At 42.8% G+C, this 23,462-nt stretch overlaps 1 protein-coding gene across 1 annotated transcript in view; it reads right to left on the bottom strand.

The window, feature by feature from the left end:
- Positions 1-23,462, bottom strand: part of CFAP77 (cilia and flagella associated protein 77) — a 315,791-nt gene that overhangs the window by 5,521 nt on the left and 286,808 nt on the right. The window contains exons 4-5 of the mRNA XM_073597999.1: positions 21,062-21,167; positions 16,901-17,002 (exon numbers count right to left, since the gene is read on the bottom strand). Coding sequence (XP_073454100.1) covers positions 16,901-17,002; positions 21,062-21,167 — 208 coding nt within the window. The remainder of the gene's footprint in view (positions 1-16,900; positions 17,003-21,061; positions 21,168-23,462) is intronic.

Raw genomic sequence — 23,462 nt, 5'->3', positions numbered from 1 at the left:
ATCACATAAAATCCCAATAAAATACATTTACGTTTTTGCTTGTAACATGACAAAATGTGGAAACTTTCAAGGGGGTATGAATACTTTTTCAAGGCACTGTATATCCATATGGACATGCTGTGTATCTGTGTCATTGGGGACATATTAAATCATGTTTAAATGTATTACTGTATTACCTTATTATAGCACTGGCTCTTTTCTGCAGCATCTTACAAAAAAATCTGAACTTCTCATTGATCGCAATGTTGTTTATAGGATTGCTGCAGTCTTTAAAGCTGAAGTGTGGGCAAAAACGTTATTAGGGCATTAGCTAGGAACCAGGTAGGTATTTTTGTGGGTGTGTGCACCACTGGTGGCTGCTGCTTCTTTCTTGAAAAAGTTATTTAGATGCATCCTCTGAAAATTACATCACCACTTGAAACCGACAGTCCCTCACCAGCCAGTTCGCTTTCCTGTTATTCTGGGAGAATGTACTGGTAAGACCTCGGAGGAATTCACTCCTGTGCCCACCTGCGCATTCTTAGGCCTTTTGACTGTGCTTTGTTTTTACATAGTGGATTACAGGCAAAAGGTACAGAGCCAATCGGAGTAGCTCTATACCACATGATCGCTGTGACCAATCACAGCATCATAGAAAGTAAACAAAGACTGCCGTTAGCAGCTGTGTCTCCCTTACCTTAAGTTGATGGAATTAAAAGCAGGCATTTGAGTGGCATTAAAAACGCCCTTTAAACGCCTATACAAATGATAAAATGGACAGCACACAGTGCTCTTCACACTATCAAAACATAAAGCGTTAGTGCCGTGTCGCTTCAAAACTGAAGCCTCATGTCGAGTCAGGAGGCGTTTGAAGCCTTTCAATGCTTCCCATTCAAGCCTATGGTAACGCTTCGCATATGCTCTAGCAGGCAGTTGCGGGGCGTCAAGATTCGTTTATTTCCTGTAATGGAATAGGTGCCTGTGGAGCGGTTTTAACGCGCCCTAACGCGCTTGGGGAGCATTTTAAACTTGTCATTAACACTTGTAAAACGCCCGTCCAACGTCCATACTAAAGCTTATTAACGCAAGTCTAACGTCCATACTACCGCTATAGGAGCGTTTGTAAAGCATTCGAAATTTAGTCAAGTGTGAACAAGCCCATACTGGCTGGTGATCAGGAAGCCTGATTGGTGTGTGAGAGGAAAGAAGGCCTCCTGACCTCCTTACCACCAGCCAGCACTAGCGCAATCCAGTAACAGTGCCAACAGTATTAAAATCCATCCTTCTAATGTCATTCACCCCTCTGCAGTATATGTCAGCCTCATCCTGTCTCAGATCTGACCTGTATATTAACCCCTCACTTTTCCTTATCCTGCACATCTGTAAATTAGGTCTAAGTTCACATATGTGTGCGCGCATTTGTGTGCGTGCATCGCGAGTACAACAGTCCATTCATATGAAAGGGTTGTTGTACCCACGAGAAATGTAGGGGAAGAAGTCTCCGTCCCTTTTTTAAAAAAAAAAAGTGCTGCACAGAACCTAATGCTTCTTCAGCACCATGCAGTTCTGCACGTATTTGCCATTACGTGGGGTGCCATTAAGAATTAAAATGTGTGATTATACAAACGTTCCTGACCTGCACATATCTGAACCGAGCCCAACATCTCTATCCTTCCACTGTATGTGACCTGTACAATAAACTTGTCACCTCCTTCTCTACATTTATTGCATCTAGTGGAGTATTGCCAAGATCCATGTTTTAACTCCCTGAACACCAGCAAATGTATTTATTTCCAAAAGACTGGTAAAAAATCAGATCAGAACCCTGGGATGTCTTGTCGTGCATTTTTATTTTCTATGTTTTTAAAACAGAAAGTAAGTAAAAGTAATTAAATTTTTCTAATGTTATGGTCTTTTTTCCTTTTTATACTAAAAAAAAAAAACCCGGTGGTTATTAACATGGTTGTGATCTGAACAAAGCACATATATCTGTAGTGTTTCACTTTGTTCCTCAGCATGAGTCACTTCTGAAAAGTTGTCCTGACACCAGAGATAAAATGATGTCTGGGGAGCAGTGTTGCCAACCGTCAGTATTTTTACTGGCAGCCAGTAAATAACAGGCAATGCTCTCCTGCCAGTAAAAAGCAAAGGTTGCCAGTAAAAAATATGGCTGTGACACTCAGCCTGGAGCCAGCGGAGACCATACAAGTGCCTGCTACATTGTGTTCGGGCAGCTCTGGTGGAGGCGGTGCCTGAACATGTCCTGTGATGTCATGGTGCAAGGGAGCCAAGCAGAGCGGCCAGAGCCTTGTGTGTGGGTCTGCGGGATGGGAGCAAGGCAGGCCAGGAGGGGGACCATCAGTGCTGTTTGGACTGGAGGGACCACCTGGCTTGGAGAGAGACTGTCACTGTGACTCAGGAGGGGACGTGTCGTGTCGGTAATCTGTACTGCTGCACACGGCTGTCAGTACCACTGTGAGAGTCAATTTCATGTGTGTGTGCCTTCCCATTCTAATTTCTTACCCTACTGAGTCCTGTCCCTGAGCTACTTACTTACTATATTGAAAATAAAATAAGAAATATGTTTTTTTGCCCTATTATCTACCTTAAATCACATTGCTAATTACATATTGTACTTGTTTGTAGCCTAAATAGTGAAATGTGTACTTAAAACTGTAATTTTGTAACTTTTGAAAATGCCAGTAAAAATTTGGCGGTGCCAGCAAATTTTGGGTGTCGTGTCAGTAAATTTCAATCTGGTAGGTTGGTAACACTGCTGGGGAGCACAATTTGTCTATTCACAACACACCTTTGCATTGTTCCTGTGCCGTGTGTTAAGGAGGGTGTGTCCCTTTCCTCCAATCAGCTCTCACACACTAACTGCAGCTCCCTGCCCCCTCCTCTGAGCTACTGACAGATGCAGAATGATTTTATCTAAATTCTGTACTTTAAAGGGATGTAGAAATGAGAAGACTGCAGATAAAGAAGTACAACTTATGCAGGAATATTTGTTTCATCTTTGTGTACCATCTGAGGCTATTCACTTCACTGGGTGTATGAGAGGGTTTGAAACCAATTTAAATAGCCCAAAAATAAAGCTCTATCTGTCTCAAAAAATAATACATAATTCATTGTTTCATGATCGTAAATGTCAGACAAACTATCACAACACTCAAAAGTGAACAATGGCTTTGTAATGAATGGAAGTGAAGTGCTGGTACTGAGTTGGTTAAAGAATACGTGTCCTTTGATTAGACAAGAGGCATAGGAACATCACGTTGCGCCCCCTTTCACATTTATGACACAGAATTCTCAAATCATTTTGGAATTTCTAAAGAAAGCACTTGAAAAGATGTCTGCTGTCAGACACAGTTTGATTGAAACCTCAGACATAAATGTCCAAAGTGAGGGGAGGAGTCACTGCTTTGACTGATTCATTTGTGTAAATTTCATCTTAAGCTATTGAGCTCTGTCAATAAAAAGGCTTCTCTGATTTACACAGCAGAAAAGGAGAGTGTACAAAATATGGAATGAAACCAAGAGCTCCAGCTACTAACTGCATAGGAAAATACAAAATATTTCACTTTGAACTGAATAAAACATTCTTTAAATGTTATTTTTCTAAATTTAATAAGTTTTTTATTGAAAAAAAAATGAAAAGAGTAGTTACAAAACAATATGCTCTGGCTGGAGGATTGTTGGTCCTATGGCTACTTGATTAGTTACTGTAATCCTTATGTCTAATAAATGTTATATTTAATCCTGATCATAGTAAGAAAAAAAAAAAAAAAATATATATATATATAAAAAAAAAATATATATATATATATATATATATATATATATATATATATATATATATATATGGGGAAGGTTTGAGGTTGTGTCACTTTTTTATTCCACTGCGTATCACTTTTGCATATTTACAGTACGTTGACTTCTTGTATGGTAAAAGGAGACAAATCTCCCTATCAGAGCCCCGGGTGGCTGTAAAAATCCAAAAGGGGTTCTGATCCTTCCCCCTCCCTATTCAAAAAATAAAATAAAAAATACACAATATTTCAACTTGCATAGGAAATAGAGTTTGTCTACAACCTCTTGTTGGCTGAGGAGTGTCCTGCATGGCTTCCCTAGGGTACCTGATAGTGATGATAGCAGATGATGAGATGTTGCTGTGAACGGTTTTGGTCACGTGACATCAATATAAAAAAACTTGTTGAATTGTAGCTATAAACCGCAGTGTCATCTCTTTGAGCCTGAGTTATTGCTGTTTTTTAATGCGTTCCATACACCAATAAAATGACAGTACCAGAACTGAAAAAATGGGATCCCAATAAAAAACAATGTCATGAAATTGGTGTGCCATTTCCTTATGCGACCCTTTTGGATAACAGTACACACCAGCCACCTTCTTCCGCATTTGCAGTGGGGAAAATAATTATTTGAAACCCTGCAGATTTTGTAAGTTTACCCACTTAGAAAGAAATGAAGGGTCTATAATTTTTATTATAGGTGTATTTTAAATGATGTTCATAAAAAAATGTATTTTAAATGATAGAGACAGAATATCAACCAAAAATCCAGAAAAAACACATGACACAAATATTATAAACTCAGTTGCAGTTCAGTGAGTAAAATAAGTATTTGATCCCTAAGCAAAACATGACTTAGTACTTGGTGGAGAAACCCTTGTTGGCAAGTACAGAGGTAAGACGTTGTAGTTGGCTACCAGGTTTGCACACATCTCAGGAGCAATTTTGGTCCACCCTTCTTTACAGATCTTCTCTAAATCCTTAAGGTTTCTTGGCTGTCGCTTGGAAACGTGAAGTTTCAGCTCCCTCCATACATTTTCTATAGAATTATGAATTCTGGAGACAGGCTAGGCCACTGCATGACCTTAATGTGCTTCTTCTTGAGCCACTCCTTTGTTGCCTTGGTATTATGTTTGAGGTCATTGTCATGCAGGAAGTTCCATCCATGACCCATCATCAGTGTTCTGGCTGAGGGAAGAAAGTTCTCATCCAAGACTTTACAATACATGGCCCCATCCATTGGCCCCTCAATGTGGCAAATTCGGCCTGTACCTTTAGCAGAGAAACAGCCCCAAAGCATAGTGTTTCCACCTCCACACTTGACTTTAGGGATGGTGTTCTTAGGGTCATAGTCAGCATTTTTCTTCCTCCAAACACGGCGGTCGAGTTAATGCCAAGAGCTCAATTTTGGTCACATCTGACCACAGCATTTCTCCCAATCCTTCTCGGAATCATTTAGATATTCATTGGCAAACTTCATATGGGCCTGTGCATGTGCCTTCTTGAGGAGGGGGACCTTGTGGGTGCTGGAGGATTTCAATCCATGGCGGCGTATTGTGTTACCAATGGTTTGCTTAGTGACTGTCTTAACTGCCTTGAGATCATTCACAAGCTCCTCCTGTGTAGTTCTGGGATGATCCCTCACTTTTCTCATGATCATCCTTACCCTATGAGGCGAAGTCTTGCATGGAGCTCCAGACCGAGGGCGATTGATAGTTATTTTGCATTTCTTCAATTTACGAATAATCACTCCAACAGTTGTCTCCTTCTCACCAAGCTTCTTGTTGATGGTCTTGTAGCCCATTCTAGCCTTGTGCAGGTTTACAATCTTGTCGCTGATGTCCTTTGACAGCTCTTTGGTCTTGCCCATGATGGTGACGTTTGAATGGAAGAAAGAGATTCTGTGGACAGGTGTCTTTTATACACATAACGAGTTGTTATTAGAAGCACCACTCGGACAGGACTAATCTGTGTACCACACAGGCACATAACTATTGTTGGTTGGTAGGGTATCAAATACTTATTTTTTTCATTTTTTCATGTTTTTTCAGGATTTTTGGTTGGTATTCTGTCTCTATCATTTAAAATACACCTACAATAAAAATGATAGACCCTTCATTTCTTTGTAAGTGGGCAAATCTACAAAATCCGCAGGGGATCAAATAATTATTTTCCCCACTGTATAACGGATATAACTAGTCTTTGAAGGTTTCAGAAAAAAGTGGTGTATTGATAGGAAAAAAAAAATAACATAAAAAAATTACCAAGCCGAATAAAACTACCAAACCCAGACAAAGGAAGAGGGAGGGGCTTTTTTTGCAAGTATTTGTACTTGTCATTTTGCCATACTAACATTTTGCTCTTACAGTCCATGCATGCCTCATTATAATATTTCAAAAACAATTGGCCAAGAAACTAACCTATAAATTCTGCATGGGTACCAAACCAAGGAAGCCGTTTTTATTAACAGAATGGGGAAAAAAAAGTCCTAAAAGAACAAAAGTTTACCAAATTGGGGTACGCAGCCCATCGGCCCTTTATAAACAGCCCCCAAGGTAGATGACTTCTCATGGAATGTATAAGTGAACTGACAGTGGTTTTTGCATATTTGCTTGGGAGTTGTTTTTTTAAAGGTAGTGTGGTGAGAAGCTGCCAACATCTGAATACCTTTTACGAGATCTTTATGTCAAGATTTCACCATGAAACATCATATTTCAGGGTCTGCCTAAACTTAGTGGATTGTCAGCAGAAGAGAGTGACACAGCAGGGTAGGATTGTGTTTACAGGTTTGTTAATAGTCTCCTGTGTCTTCATATGCACTGTCAGGGTTGTGCGCATAGTGACACATAGAGAAACAGAAGACATCCTGTACCAGGCGCACAGTACTGTCTATACCATACCTGTCCTTATTAGACGGGAGCCGTCTGTCCACTCTCTCTTACTGCATCTGACAGATAAGAAGTTTCCACACAACTGAAATTCACTTTTTTTATACTGGCAGCAGCTACCTGTCTGTAAAGTGCAGCTCACAGGAAACGGATGATTCCAGGGGGGCCCTTAAAGGATAAGTGCGCTTGCAAGAATACATTAGCTCCTTCAATTTATGCATGCAAATGTAGTAAGTTTGGAGATATGACTTTGTGCATTTCAAAAGACATCAAAATAAAGTGAAAACGCAAAGATCAGCCATAATTTTATGACGACTGACAGGTTAAGTGAATAGCATTGATTACAGTGCATCCGGAAAGTATTCACAGCGCTTCAATTTTTACACATTTTGTTACCTTACAGCTGTATTCCAAAATGGATCAAATTCATTATTTTACTCAAAAGTCTACAAACAATACCATATAATGACAATGTGAAAGAAGTTTGTTTGAAATCTTGCAAATTTATTAAAAATAAAAAACAAAAATCATATGTACATAAGTATTCACAGCCTTTGCCATGACACTCAAAATTGAGCTCAGGTGCATCCTGTTTCCACTGATCATCATTGAGATGTTTCTACAACTTGATTGGTGTCCACCTGTGGTAAATTCAGTTGCTTGGACATGATTTGGAAAGGCACATACCTGTCTATATAAGGTCCCACAGTTAACAATGCATATCAGAGCACAAACCAAGCCATGAAATCCAAAGACTTGTCTGTAGACCTTAGAGACAGGATTGTATTGAGGCACAGATCTGGGGAAGGGTACAGAAACATTTCTTCAGCATTGGAGGTCCCAACGAGCACAGTGGCCTCCATCCATCGGTAAATAGAAGTTTGGAACCACCAGGACTCTTCCTAGAGCAGGCCTCCTAGCCAAACTGAGCGATTGGGGGAGAAGGGCCTTAGTCAGGGAGGTGACCAATAACCCGATGGTCACTCTGACAGAGCTCCAGCGTTTCTCTGTGGAGAGAGGAGAACCTTCCAGAAGAACAACCATCTCTGCAGCACTCCACTAGTTAGGCCTGTATGGAAAGATGAATGCAGAAATGTGCAGAGACATCCTTTATGAAGACCTGCTCCAGAGCGCTCTGGACCTCAGACTGGGGCCAAGGTTCATCTTTCTTGTGAATGTCTTTGAGTGGCCCAGCTAGAGCCCAGACTTGAACCCGATTGAACATCTCTGGAGAGATCTGAAAATGGCTGTGCACTGACACTCCCCATCCAACCTAATGGAGCTGCCAAAAAATAGGTGTGCCAAGCTTGTAGCATCATACTCAAAAAGACTTGAGGCTGTAATTGGTGTTAAAGGTACTTCAACCTAAGTATTGAGCAAAGGATGTGAATACTTATGTACATGTGTTTTTTTTTTTTCCTTTTTTATTTTTAATACATTTGCAAATATTTCAAACAAACTTTTTTCATGTTGTCATTATGGGGTACTGTTTGTAGAAGTTTCGAGTAAAATAAGGAATTTAATCCATTTTGGAATAAGGCTGTAACATAACAAAATGTGGAAAAAGTGAATCGCTGTTCATACTTTCCAGATCCAATGTATCTCATTACAATGGCTTATGAATGTCAGTGGGATATACTGTATTATTCAGCAAGTGAACATGTTGTCCCTGAAATGTGTTGAAAGCAGAAAAATGGGCATCGCAGTTTGTTGTGTATGGGGCTGCACAGCTGCAGACCTGTCAGGATGCCCATGCTGGCACAATGGACACGTGAGAACCAGAAGTGGAGCATTGAGCAATGAAAGAAGGTGTGGTCTGATTATTCACATTTTCTTTTACATCAAGTGGATGGCCAGGTGTGTGTATCACTTAACTGGGGAAAAGATTGGACCAGAATGCAGTATGGGAAGTGGAGGCAGTGTGATACTTTGGGCAATGTTTTACTGGGAAAGCTTAGGTCCTGCCATTCATGTGGATGTTACTTTGACATGTACCACATACCTAAATATTGTTGCTGACCAAGTTCACCCCTTCATGGAAACAGTATTCATGATGGCGGTGGCCTCTTTCATCTGGATAATGCACCCTGCCACACTGCAACAATGGTTCAAGATTGGATTGGGCAGCACAGCAACGAGTTCCAAATTCTCCAGATCCTAATCCAATGGAGCATCTGTGGGATGTGCTGGAAAAAGAGGTCCGATCCATGCAGGCCCATCTCGCAACTTACAGGACATAAAAGATCTGCTATTGACAGCTTGGTGCCAGATACCACAGCATACCTTCAGAGAACTGGGTCCATACCCCGACAGGTCAAGAAGAGGTTGCTAGGATGGGAAACCTCACAAAGAAAGCTTGTGCAATGAGTTAATTCTGTTGATGAGGAATTGACGGACAACCGTGTAAAAAGCACTTGGAAGGCATCAGTCTATGAGCTGTTGTGGGTGAGCAAAGGCATGGACTCTTCAGTATTTCCTGAAGTAAGTACTGAAGTGATGTGGGACCGCTTATCTTTCAAAGGCTATACCGTATGGTTACTTCTTGCCATAGAGCTGAGCTACCATCTTTGCACATCCCCTGTCACACTCTGGATATATACTAACCAATGTTACTGCTTCTAAGTGCTGTTGTATTTGTTCTATCTAAACACATAGTGAGATCAGAAACTGCAGGAAAACTTCCATTGCCAGTTGGTGCTGGTGATGGGAGATGGTGCAATAATAAATTATATCAGAGCAGAAGAGGGCAAACCCTCTGGCCAAAAGCTACAAAGGCAAGATTCTTCCACCAGGGTCATTCTTATTTATTTATGTTGTGCCAATAGAACAATATCGACGAAAATTACATCAAGGAAGCAAAGGGCATTGGTAAAGTATAAATTAAAATTATATACTGTATATTTTTGCCACACTCAAGTCAAAAAAGGAAATCGTATCATTCGTTCTCTTCCGCTAGTGAGCAAAGATGTTTAAAACAAGTAGCTGCTAAAATCATAAACTATAACCAAGGAACACTTAAGAAATCAACAGGTTAAAAGTGTGCTTGTACAACCGACCGCAAATTGACATCTATGGGTACTTTTAGTAATCATATCTACCATACCAACCCCTCTCCCTAAGCTGAGCATTTTACTAATAGTACATGCTAACTGAAACTGCAGGGCTCCAGTAATCTCCATTGTACAACCTTCCTGCCACCGCAAAATGTAATCTTTAAAATTGCAAGACAGCCAGTGCACCTTCTGCACATGTATGAAAACTTGGGAAAATGTCTGGGGAACCTACGCTAAAGACTTGCTGGGACCTTTGGTACCTTTAGTGCGCTATAGAACGCTGATTCGCTAGAAGATACCTGAAACATGAACTTGAGCACTGCTAAACTTGGACTTTCCTCTAAGAGACCTGTGTATGTAAACGGGGAAAGCCACAGTTAAAATCAGTTAGGAAAAGACGTTACTGAATGTTATACATGTTCTGCCAAAAAGTTCAGTAAAGTTGTTACAACTGCTCAGGGCCTGGTTTGAAGTTACTCAAGGGGTGCATGTGGGGTCCTGGTGTCTCTCTAAGGAACTAGGGTCTGAAACAGCACATAGGGTACTTTTACATAAACCTATAGCAGATGTTACCTGTCGGGAACGAACCCTAATTACCCACATTTTTATAGCAACAAAGCAAACTATAGCGTGGTCATGGGAAACACCACTTCTGAGCTTCAAAGAGATTAAAGATCGGGTTCACGGCACGCTCATTAACGAAAAGTTGACGGCGATCCTTGAAGACAAGTACAACAAATTTCAATGGATTTGGCAACCATGGATAGACCACTTTCTGCCTTCTCAAATAACCTCCCGCTTCCTAGAACTGTGAAAGTTCCATGTGATACAGCTTAAATCCCCTGGGGTGTCTGATTCCCTCCCTTCTCCATTTCTCTTCCCTCTATTTCTTTTCTTTTTATTTTCTTGTTGCTTTTCTTTACCTACTTCCTCCCCTCTTTGTTGAGCTCCTGTAGGCTCTGGATAAACATCACAAGCCGTGGCAGATTATTCTTATTTTTTTTTATTTTGTGCCAGGCCTTTTGTTCATATTTTTCATTTGAGTTATAGAAGCATTAGGATATGGGCTGCCTGATATTGATTAGATTGCCTAGATGTAGTCCTTACAAGCAACTTTTGTGAACAAACCACTTTCTGTTACAGATGCTCAACTTGCATTTACAAATAGGTATTTAATGAGTCCTGCTTTACCTATGGCATTTCACACTATCAGACCATTACTGTTCTTACTTTACATTTACTGAGCAATATATGTACAAATTGTATTGTTACTTCATGTTTCCGTTTTGTTTATGTACCACTTTTACCTCTTTATTTTTTTAATTGAAAAATCTCAATAAAATTCAGTAAAAGAAATAGTACATAGGGGTTAGTGTTATTGGGAGTGAGGTACCAGAAGTACACTGACTGATGGAGTGGGCATAGGCTCTACATTCCCCTCCTAATGCAACACATACACCTGTACACGAGACTGTGGCCCTGCCTGGTCCTGGACATTGAAGAGGTGTTACCCCTGTGCTAGTATAAGTGACCCTGGACACTGCCTGGCATAGCCCAAAGTAGTCCTCCCATGTGACCCAGAACTTGGTGCCCAACAAGTTAATGGGAAGCATAAAGAAAAGGTCCATCATCAACCGCCTACCCAACAGATATCCCTCAGGTCCCGTTCTCCCTCCCACACACACACACGCACACACACACACAGGTATAGCCCTGGTTATTAGCAAAATGCTCAGCACAGAGAAGGGAAGCCCTAAAGGATAAGGGCCTAAAAGTGAACTTATCTTGTAGCCTGGCTGCTGTTACTCCAAGCCTACTTCATTAAATCAGGCAGCTCCCAGCATCCTCGTCATTGTGAAACACAGAATCTGGCTGCCTCTTATGACCTTTCTTTGATAGTGAGAGGCACTTGGTAGCTCTGGGCAAACAAATGCCTCTATGCTTCTCCTCCTCACACCATGAACAGCATTCAAAAGACTGACTGGCCTCCTCCCAGTGATGTACAGATGTATAGAGTTGAGGTGAACATCACTCGCACTGACATCTCCCCTGACTTCCTCAATCTGTTCCACGCTGGCCTCCTCTGTTCCAAGCAGAACACACAGCAGTGGTGGCATCTCAGGGGCTTATAAATGATTACTGACATATGTTAATGGAACAAGTCAAGGTGGGAAAAGAGCACAGGAGAGGAGACCTGCTTTATCACTGGCCTGTCAGAGCTACTGTCGACTTTGTCAGCTCCCAGCATAGATAGCAAACCAGGAGGATCTTCTTTAAGCCTACTGTAATGAAACACAATAATTCCCTACAACACATACAAGGCCTTCCGTAATACCCCACCTATATTTCCACTGCTGGTGGAAAGCTGTGTTGGGATAAGGGATGACAGTCGGTGTTGACTGGCCCATGGCAGCGCTCAGTTACTGTCATTAAAGTACAAGAATATTATGGGAAAGAATAACGATGTGTCAGGGGTTTAATCCAGCTTTATGATAGCCATGTGGCTATAGTGGTCATATGGCACATTCATCTATGACAGTTCCCCAGCCTGAACCTGGTGCAGCACAAAAGCATGACTATACAGTATTTTTACCTGCTAATTTTACAGTACTTTTCTCTTACTTACTCATAAAACCAGTGGCAGGAAAACTTGAATAGGACCAGTCTGCAATGGGGGATATTTACTAAAACCAGAGAGTGCAAAATCTGGTGCAGCTCTGTGTAGTAAACAATCAGCTTCTGGGTTTTATAGTCAAAGCCTTATTGAACAAGCTGAAGTTAGATCCTGATTGGCTACCATGCAGACCTGCACCAGATTCTGAGAGCTCTAGTTTTACTAAATCTCCCCCAATGTGTATCTGTAATATTCTGAATCTCTACTCTTGAATTTTATTACATTGTGTTCCATTTTTTGAAATTTTCACTTGTACTTGCGGTTTCTCAGTTTAAAAATATTAAACTAAGTGTCAGACTGTAAGGCAGTCCTGCAGGTTACCTGCTTAAATTTGGTTCTGTTAAAAGACCCTTAAAACTGTCATGTGTCAAATATTCTGTCAGGGTTAAATGAAAGAAAACAAAAGACTTTGTCAATTGACAGCTTTACACCCCTCGAGCAGCCCAGAAAGAGTGTCAGTTATCATCCCTGAGCTCAGGCAGGAGAGAGGTCAGTCTCTATCAGGGACCTTTCAGCCTTACACTGCACTGACATTTCTGCTACGATAGGGAGGGAACACTAGTAAGTACAAACACACACACCTATCCCTTAAATGGTACGCTCCAATGTTATAACAACTCATGAGAGGAGTTTCAGACTTACACAAGTTCGTACCTTACTGGTTCGTTTAAGGCATTCCTTGTAACATATACCAAATAGGGATGAGCCCAACGTTTGAGTCAAACTTAAGTTCGACTCGAACTTCGGGTGTTTGCCCGTTCACCAAATTTAGATCATTATGGGGCATTCCTGGGAAATTTGAGCGCCTGCGGAATGCCCCATAATGCACTGCGAGACCATCAATGCACTGTGAGATCGCAGTGCATTGACAGCTACTGATTGGCCAAAGCATGCACCTGACCTGCATGCTTTGGCCAATCACAGCGGGCTCTGCTGTGAGAGCCATTATTGGCCAAAGGCAGGGCCACCTAGGGTCACAGACGCCTGGGTGCAGAAATGACCATGACCATGGGCATGGTCATCTTACTAACTCCTCCACTTTAACATGTTTCTATGGCAATGACTCAAACACAGAGATGCTCCCCTAAGGAGTCTTCGTTACCCTGGGATCCTCCCATGATCTCTTACCAATAAACAAAATAAAGGAAGATATTACACTAATGGGACCTGGAGGGGGGTCTTGCCAATGAACACAGAGAGGGCTTCTGTTAGAAAGAGCCCCCAGACATACTGCAGACATAGTACAGGAGATGGTCAGAGACTGCAGACATGATACAAGAGATGGTCAGAGACTGCAGACATACTACAAGAGATGGTCAGAGACTGCAGACATACTACAAGAGATGGTCAGAGACTGCAGACATACTACAGGATATGGTGAAATGATACAAAAGATCAATGCATCAAATGCAGCCTACCAGTGCACACCAAATGCAGCCTTACCATTGCCCACCAAATACAGCCCTACTAGTGCCCACCTAATGCAGCCTATCAATGCCCACCATTTGCAGCCTACCAGTGCCCACCAAATGTAGCCTACCAGTGCTCACCAAATGCAGCCTACCAGTGCCTCTCAAATGCAGTTTACCAGTGCCCATCAAATGCAGCTTACCAGTGCCCATCAAATGCAGCCTACCAGTGCAGTGTCCATCAGATGCAGCTTATCAGTGCCCACCAAATGCAGCCTACCAGTGCAGTGTCCATCAAATGTAGCCTACCAGTACCAACCAATTTCAGCCTACCAGTGCCCACCAAATGTAGCATGCCAGTTCCCACCAAATGCAGCCTACCAATGCCCACCAAATGCAGCCTACCAGTGCCCACCAAATGCAGCCTACCAGTGCAGTGTCCATCAGATGCAGCTTATCAGTGGCCACCAAATGCAGCCTACCAGTGCAGTGTCCATCAAATGTAGCCTACCAGTGCCAACCAATTACAGCCTACCAGTGCCCACCAAATTCAGCCTTCTCAGTGCCCATCAAATGCAGCCTGATCAGTGTCCACCAAATGCAGCCTGATCAGTGCCCACCAAATGCAGCTTGATCAGTGCCCATTAAATGTAGACTACCAGTGTCAAACAAATGTAGCCTTATCAGTGCCCATCAAATGCAACCTGATCAGTGCCCAGCAAATGCAGCCTTATCAGTGCCCAGCAAATGCAGCTTATCAGTGCCCATCAAATGAAGCCTGCCAGTGCCCACCAAATGCAGCATGCCAGTGCCCACCAAATGCAGCATGCCAGTACCCACCATATGCAGCCTGTCAGTGCATACCAAATGCAGCATGCCAGTGCCCACCAAATGCAGCATGCCAGTGCACACCAAATGCAGCATTATCACTGCCTACCAAATGCAACCTTATCACTGCCCACCAAATGCAGCTTATCAGTGCTCACCAAATTTAGCCTGCCAGTGCTCACCAATTGCAGCCTACCAGTGCCCACCAAATGCAGCCTTATCAGTGCCCACCAAATGCAGCCTTTTCAGTGCCCAGCAAATGCAGCCTGCCAGTGCCCAGCAAATGCAGCCTGCCAGTGCCCAGCAAATGCAGCCTTATCAGTGCCCATCAAATGCAGCCTGCCAGTGCCCACCAATTGCAGCCTGCCAGTTCCCACCAATTGTAGCCTACCAGTGCCCACCATTTGCAGCCTACCAGTGCCCCTGGATCACACAGAGTGGCAATGGTCTTCTACTGTCGTGGAGCTTGGATTTGAATCTTCCAGGCAGCCACTGTAACAAAGTCCCGCCTCCTAGACTGACTCGTGGCTCCTATGATACACATCACACTGATTCAATTTCACCATACCAGGCCACATGCCCTCAACATGGGAAGGGTGCTTTGGGGTCCCCCCCAAAATACCTTGTCCCCATGTTGATGGGGACAAGGGCCTCTTCCCCACAACCCTTGCCCAGTGGTTGTTGGGGTCTGTGGGCGGGGGGGGCTTATCGGAATCTGGAAGCCTCCTTTAACAAGGGGGCCCCCAGGTCCCAGCATCAACCCTATGTGAATGGATGAAAAAAGTAAAAGTGACAGTAGACAGTTTTGGACAATTCCTTTATTAAAGAAAAAAAAAAAGGTCCGGATTTCATTTCAAGTGTGCTATTTGCATTTGGAATCTGTTGCTGTCAACTCTCAATATGAGATCCAAAAAGCTGTCACTATCAGTGAAGCAAGCCATCATTAGGCTAAAAAAAAAACAAAACAAACCCATTAGAGAGATAGCAATAACATTAGGTGTGGCCAAATCAACTGTTTGGAACATCCTTAAAAAGAAAGAACGCACTGGTGAGCTCAGCAACACCAAAAGACTCGGAAGACCACGGAAAACAACTGTGGTGGATGACAAAGAATTCTTTCTCTGGTGAAGAAAACACCCTTCACAACAGTTGGCCAGATCAAGAACACTCTCTAGGAGGTAGGTGTATGTGTGTCAAAGTCAGCAATCAAGAGAAGGCTGACAGGGTGAATACAGAGGGTTCACCACAAGATGTAAACCATTGGTGAGCCTCAAAAATAGTAAGGCTAGATTAGAGTTTGCCAAACAATATCTAAACAAGCCTTCACAGTTCTGGAACAACATCCTATGGACAGATGAGACCAAGATCAACTTGTACCAGAGTGATGGGAAGAGAAGATTATGGAAAAGGAAAGATACTGCTCATGATCCAAAGCATACCACCTCATCAGTGAAGCATGGTGGTGGTAGTGTTATGGCGTGGGCATGTATGGCTGCCAATGGAACTGGTTCTCTTTTATTTATTGATGATTTGACTGCTGACAAAAGCAGCAGGATGAATTCTGAAGTGTTTTGGGCAATATTATCTGCTCATATTCAGCAAAATGCTTCAGAACTCATTGGACGGCGCTTTACAGTGCAGATGGACAATGACCCAAAGCATACTGCAAAAGCAACCAAAGAGTTTTTTAAGGGAAAGAAGTGGAATGTTATGCAATGGCCAAGTCAATCACCTGACCTGAATCTGATTGAGCATGCATTTCACTTGCTGAAGACAAAACTGAAGGGAAAATGCCCCAAGAACAAGCAGGAACTGAAGACAGTTGCAGTAGAGGTCTGGCAGAGCATCACCAGGGATGAAACCCAGCGTCTGGTGATGTCTATGTGTTCCAGACTTCAGGCTGTAATTGACTGCAAAGGATTTGCAACCAAGTATTAAAAAGTGAAAGATTGATGGATGATTGTTAATCTGTCCCATTACTTTTGGTCCCTTAAAAAGTGGGAGGCACATACACAAACTGTTGTAATTCCTACACCGTTCACCTGATTTGGATGTAAAACCCCTCAAATTATAGCTGAAAGTCTGCAGTTAAAGCACATCTTATTCGATTCATTTTCAATCCATTGTGGTGGTGTATAGAGCCAACAAGATTCGAATTGTGTCGATGTCCCAATATTTATGGACCTGACTGTAATTCCCAAGTTCAGGTTAGAAGCATTAACACAGCCTAAGAAATAAGTTTTGCTCTGCTACAAACCTTTTGAAAACGTGGCAGTTGCCATAGAGGGGCAGGGTCAGGTTCTGGCTGGTACCTTCTGAGCATTGTGGTCCGGGTATCCTGCACCTTACTCATCTTGATCTGCATATAAAAAAGGTAAAGTTGTAATAACAGAGGACATTTCTGTATGTAATACTTTTGAATACAGGATGGTTTGGAGTTAGCCCAATTCGCACAAGTACTTGCTTACAGGAAACCCAGCACACATATTTTTTTTAAACAGATGGACATGGCATATTTTGGCCACCAAAGGGTTTCTTAATGTCTGATTGGCAACCCATCTCTATGGCCAACAAAAAGGGTTATTGTGTCGAAAACTTTTGTATCAGTTTTGATGTACATGGGCTGAATCATTATTTGATTACTTCTGTAATGTCTCTGAGGTGGATTTCTCTTTGTGGTCATTATGAGTGTGTTAGCAGGTTCTTAAGGGGTACCATTGTATGTATTTTTGCTGTTGCATGTAATTAGTTCAGGCTGTGAAGGGGTTTATCAGTGTCTAGACTCTTTCCCAGTTGTCTGTGGTCCTGCCCCCTGTTGTAAGCCACATAAATACGGCGGGAAGGCTCAGGGTCTAGGCTCCCTTCCTCATGGGATTACAGAGGAAGGACTGCTGCACCATGTAGTCCTGCTGGAGCACATGGCCCCCTTATGGGCCAGGCTGCTGGGGTTCTCTCTGGATCCACAACTCTGCAAGTAACGGACTTCAGCTAAATTGACTTTCCTTTAGGTAAGGTATAAGCTAGGCAGCCTACATTAGATAGTTAGGGCTTGACTCTGTTTCATGTGTGCCATGCTGTTGAACTGTGTTACTGAATGCTCAGTAAAATTTCATCAACTGTTCCATGCCTGGTCTAAAGTTTATCCAAAGGGGTGCATGAAGGTATATGGTGTATCAAAAGAACAGGGCCTGTAACACACACGGGAATAAAGAGGAAGAGTTAGAGGGCCACCAAGGAAGACTTAACCATACAGAGGAGTTGGCGGAAAGTCATGTCCAACATACATTTGCTATGGGTAACCAGGACTGGTGGGAATGCTATAGCAGCCAGCCAGCGGGAAGGAGGTACTGGGCATGGGTGACAGGCCCTCTGGTTAGTGAGGGGGGTCGGTGGTTTCTTCCTACCAGTCAGTACCCCACAGCATTTGGGACTGAATTCACAGCACGGAGACCCCAGTTACGGGAGAGTGAATGAGTTAATTGTGCATGCATGGAGATCTGCGCTTAGTGTGTGGCGGGATCTCTGATCTGCCACTGGGAGTGAGGTGGCAGAGTAGCTGGGCTGGTGGAGGATGACACAAGCTCTGCAGTGTCTCTCTCAAAATGCTAGATTTGGAAGATAAAGGGGTTGATTTACTAAAGGTAAATAGACTGTGCACTTTACAAAGTGCAGTTGCTCCAGAGCTTAGTAAATGAGCTAAATCTTCATTCTACAAAGAATACCCAATAACGTGCAGGGAAAATTTAGAAAACAGCATTTTTGCTTACACTTAATTGGATGATGGAAGCCAGCAGAGCTTTTGCTCATTTACTAAGCTCTGGAGCAACTGTACTTCACAAAGTGCACAGTCTATTTGCGTTTAGTAAATCAACCCAAAGTGTACAGTGTCATGGAAAAAGTGTCTCACAGCATAGACGTTTGATGTGTATCTGTGCAAGGTGAATGGCTCACTTTTAAGTGTTGGATGCTGCCTTAATGCTGATTTCCTCATGACGGTGGCCCCGCATGGTCTCCGGCCCCAGTGAGCACGTTCGGCGGGGCGGTTTGGCCCCAGCCCCACAACCTGGTGTAGCCTCCATCTACAGGGCGAGTAGGCCCTGCCCACAAGTGGGTCTTACTTTGCTTGTTTGATTTTGCATTAACTTTCATCTTTTGACTAATGCCGCAGGAGGAGTAGTATACAATATGTGTGCAGTGGCAAAGCCAGGACATCTGCTGTAAAAATATTAGCATTGTTGTTCTTTAGGACTATAGGAGGCCAAGGTGTGATTCAGCCCAACCAAAGTAAAAAAACTGTTTGGGTAGACTGACCCTAAAAAGTGAGGCAATGTTCAAGTTTCACTTAACAGCCCATATCCTCCTCCTAGCACTTACCTTTCTCAAGCTCTCTCACCACTCTGTTCAGTAGCTGCAACCAAATAAAAGATCTGTGTGTGAGAAGATCAAACTGCTCGGAGCTTGCACAAGTCTAATGATCCACCCACATATAGTGATTGGTCATCCAGACACAGAGTGCTGTATTGTGGGAGGAAAGGCAATAGTTTCATGCTCCACCATACGTATAAGTACTAAGTATGTGAAAGGCTGGGTGGGGAAACGCAAAGAAATATCAGCAGGGGCGATCAAGTGAACTTGTCACTAAGGCCTAAATGGCCGTTCAGCAAAGATCACATATTCAACTAACTGACCTCTAATCACCTAACTGGCAATGGAGGGAGTCTGTAGGTAGTTGTATATTCCCAAGGAAAGGTGTTGCAGCCCTTCTCTTAGCCTTTAGTTTTCATCCCAGCTTTATGTTAACATTGATCTATAGGTTGACTTTACCGGTTGACCTCAGAAGTCTCCTCTCCACTACCTAACCTCTATTTTACCATTTAACTATCATCTATAAATGATACTTCATGTTTTCCGATGCTTATGACTAATCTCCTGCCCTGCCAGCTGTAAAATAGCTGCTAATTAAACAAATCGCATAGTCCTGCACTTAAGCTGTAAAGCATCATATTCAGTGGCAATAAACCGCACAGGAATTGATTATTACCACATTAACGCTGCACATCTTGCTGCCATTAACGCATAATCCAGCCATTGGCTGTCCTTAAACACCATTTAAATATTAACTCTCGCTTCTTTTAAACGCCCGTTAAACATTTTTATTAAAACCACCTACATGGAAACATTAAAAGTTGAAGGACCAGCTTTCATTGCCCCTAGTTCATTCATTCATCTATTGCCTTTCATGTGTCTACTAACTGGTTGTTACAAGCAAAAGTATTCTTTCCAACATTAAGATCCATAAAGTTCATTTTTTTAAATGAGTCTAAAGACTATTTTTTTGTTTGTTTAAATAAAAAGGATGTCATGCCCCGTACACACGATAGGATTTTCCGACGGAAAATGTTCGATGAGAGCTTGTTGTCGGAAATTCCGACCATGTGTAGGCTCCATCAGACATTCTGGATCTCAAATTTTCCGACAACAAAATCCGTTGTCGTAAATTCCGATCGTGTGTACACAATTCCGATGCACAAAGTTCCACGCATGCTTAGAATCAAGCAGAAGAGCCGTACTGGCTATTGAACTTCATTTTTGTTGGCTCGTCGTACATCACCGCGTTCTTGACGTTCGGAATTTCCAACAAGATTTGTGTGACAGTATGTATGCAAGACAAGTTTGAGCCAACTTGTCCAAAATCCATGGATTTTGTTGCCGGAATGTCCGATCGTGTGTACGGGGCATTATACTTACCTGCTTTGTGTATTGCACAGAACAGTCACTTACCTCCTTCTTGGCTGTCCCTTGTTGGCACTGGATGTGAATCCAAGAAGAGAGGAGAGCGATACGTTCATCTTTACAAAAAACATAATAAAAGCACATTTTTTTGGCAGTTAAAAAATTGTGCATTTATTACTTTTTTTTTTTTAGGAGCCTGTAAAGCATTGCACTCATGATCAGCAGGCTCCAGCAGACTGTCTGCCTCTAATACGGACAGGCAGTTACTGAATGACAGGAAGCTCAATTAACTACCTAGACCGCTCATCAGTGCCCTGGTAGTTCATTGAGAAGGCTGATGGTATTTGTAGCTCATTGATTCAAGGGGCCACCTCTCTTTGAATTGTGACAGCAGGTGCATGTTGTGGTTGTTCAGGTGCTTATCTAATAGTATTAATTGATTTCTGTGACCCCCATTGGGGACATTTTTCCTGTGTGGTCACTGGGGCAGGAAATGAGCAGAATCTTTCCAAAAGAGAAAAGAATAAAAGTACTTTCTATTTGTTGGGGAATGGGGAACAGCCCCCAAGATTTCTTTCTGTGGGTTCAAAGGGACAGGAAGTGTAAAGGAAATCCCCACACTAGGGAACAGAAAACACTAAAAGGTTGACTTTCCATAAGCCTATGTGTCTTTTATGACACCTACCTTCTCCTTGGACAAAACTCGGAGGGCCTCGCTCGCCTGACGCTGCTGCTCAAGCCAAAGATTTTGGTATTTGTGTTCAATTAATTCACATATAGGTGTCGATGGCCTAAAAGGAAAGCAATCAAAGCTGAACTCCAGGCAGATTTAAAAGCATGATTTATTACAGTAAGATATTTAACAAAATCATTAAATGTGTTCTTAAATTTAACCGTAAGCACCTGAACCTGTATTAGTATTAGCTTGCAGTAATTCTTGTACGTGGCATCTACACCCAACATTGAGGAAGGGTTGGAGACTTACCTGTTCAAAAGACCAAGTTAAAATTTTTGACAAAAAACACCAAGCCCCTCTCTCTAGCCCCTGTAAACATTCAAAGTTTTGTGTCTGCAGCCCAGATACATATTAAAAGTCTGAACACACATTGCAGGTCCAACGGTACAGTACATATAAGTCTATGGGATATTAGTGCCCAGTACTTGAATTTTTTGGCTGGGCTGCAGGCAATGAGGGAGGATGTTGGCAGGTGCAGTCCATACTCCCCACTGTAGGTGGTGCTCCATCAAAGCGGCAATACAGGAGGGGAGGGAAGTCGTGAGAAAGTTGGTTCATCTATGTTTTCCTGCAATCACCAGGGGAACAACTGTCCAATTGGATGCTGGTGCCCCTTGTGATTTCCACGGTCATCTTGGCGGAGGGCAGAGCTTATTTAAAGAATAAATAATTAAAGTGGTTGTAACCCTCACATATAGCCAATGAAGTGAACAGCCTCAGATGATACACAGAGTTGAAACAAATCCTCCTACCTAGGTTTTACTTGTTTATCTGTAGTCAGTCTTCTCCTCTCTACACCCCTTCAACAGGGCAGATCGAGCACAGAGGAAGGGGTGGAGAAACTGCAGTTGCAGTGTGTGAGAGCTGATTGGAGGAAAGGAACACACCCCCTCCATACAGCAGAAGAACTGTGTTCTGAATAGAACAATCTCGGTTTTCAGCTCTCCCCCTCCCCAACACAAATTTATCTCATGTGTTGGGAAAATTTCTCAGAAGTGACACATGCTGATAACGAAGCACCAGAGAAAAATTACACTTAGAGCATTGGAGAGAGATAAGTAAACACCTCAGATATATGTGGTTTGCTCTGATTCCATGACTGAGGTTTACAACCACTTTAACAGCCTAGTCCCCTGATTTGGCACGAATTGTGCGAGTGGTTAGTTTAGGGACAGGTTCTCCGTCTGTCAGGGACAGTGCATAACAACAGGGAGAGGTTTCAAAGGAGTAGGGAAAGTGTAAGGACTACATGATCTCCTCTCAAGAAGCTTCCCACTTGGGTGTGGACCGGCCAGGCTGCATTCCCACTTCTTGCTGCAGAAGCTGTCAGCATCATCTCAAGATAACGTTCCTCTGCTACTGTTTCGTAAGTACCCATGGGCAAAACACAGGCTCATTTTAGACTCCCATAACCCCCTGCGCACTAGCAATAAGGCTAAGACTACTAGCTCCAATCAGGCTGGACTGCACAGCCTTACCATTTTAAAGTGTACCTCCAGCCAACTTATTTTTTTTTATAGGGTGGGGATAGGTTAGAACCCCTGTTTGATTTTTCTGCTATTGAGGGCTCTATTAGAGAAATCACAGGGGTCCAAGTCTTCTGTCAGGGCTGGGCTCAGCCCTTCCTTTTCTGAGCTAGTCGCTCAGCTGTCAGCTAATTGCCAGCTCCTATCGCTCCACAGTTACTCAGCTGTTGATGATATCCTGCTCGTCAGTCCTGCCTACTTAAGCTGTCCAGTCCAGAGGAGCTCTGCCTTCGCCTTGGTCAACATCACAGAAACTCCTGCAATCCTGTTCAAGACTTGCTTGGCTGACATCCCTTCTGGCTCCAGATCCTGCTTGCTGTTCCACTACATTGATCCCTGACTTCTGGCTTGGCTGACTATCCGTTCCGGTTACTGAACTTTGGCTATGTTTTGACTACGTTTGTTATTTTTACTTTTATTATTAAACAAGTGTGATTTAACTGTACCTCTGTCTAGGCCTGATTTCATGATTTCTGACACCTTCCCCTACTCTCCAAATTATTTCTGTGTTGCTGTTGGAAATTTCCCCTCACTTCCTGTCTGGTAAAATTGTTATCACTGGAAAGCAGGCTGAAATCTCTCTACCAAAGGCCCGGATAGCTGTAAAACCAACCAGAGACTCATCCCCCATTCTATTAAAAACCAGAAAAAGTTTTGACTGGGTGTAGGCTTTAACCTATTTTGGGGCTTGTTGACACCACGCTTTTACCCCCCCCCCCCCAGCCCCTACCCCATTTAGCTAGGGTGTACACATATTGGGGAGCCTTGCTATGCAACTGCAGCAGGAATTATACATCCTGCCTCTTTCAATAGGCACTAACGCC

Source organism: Aquarana catesbeiana, linkage group LG09 (genome assembly GCF_042186555.1).
Source record: "Aquarana catesbeiana isolate 2022-GZ linkage group LG09, ASM4218655v1, whole genome shotgun sequence".
In the NCBI taxonomy this organism is placed as follows: Eukaryota; Metazoa; Chordata; class Amphibia; order Anura; family Ranidae; genus Aquarana; species Aquarana catesbeiana.
Note: the sequence above shows the minus strand (reverse complement) of the source record. Positions and strands in the feature narration are given on the sequence as shown.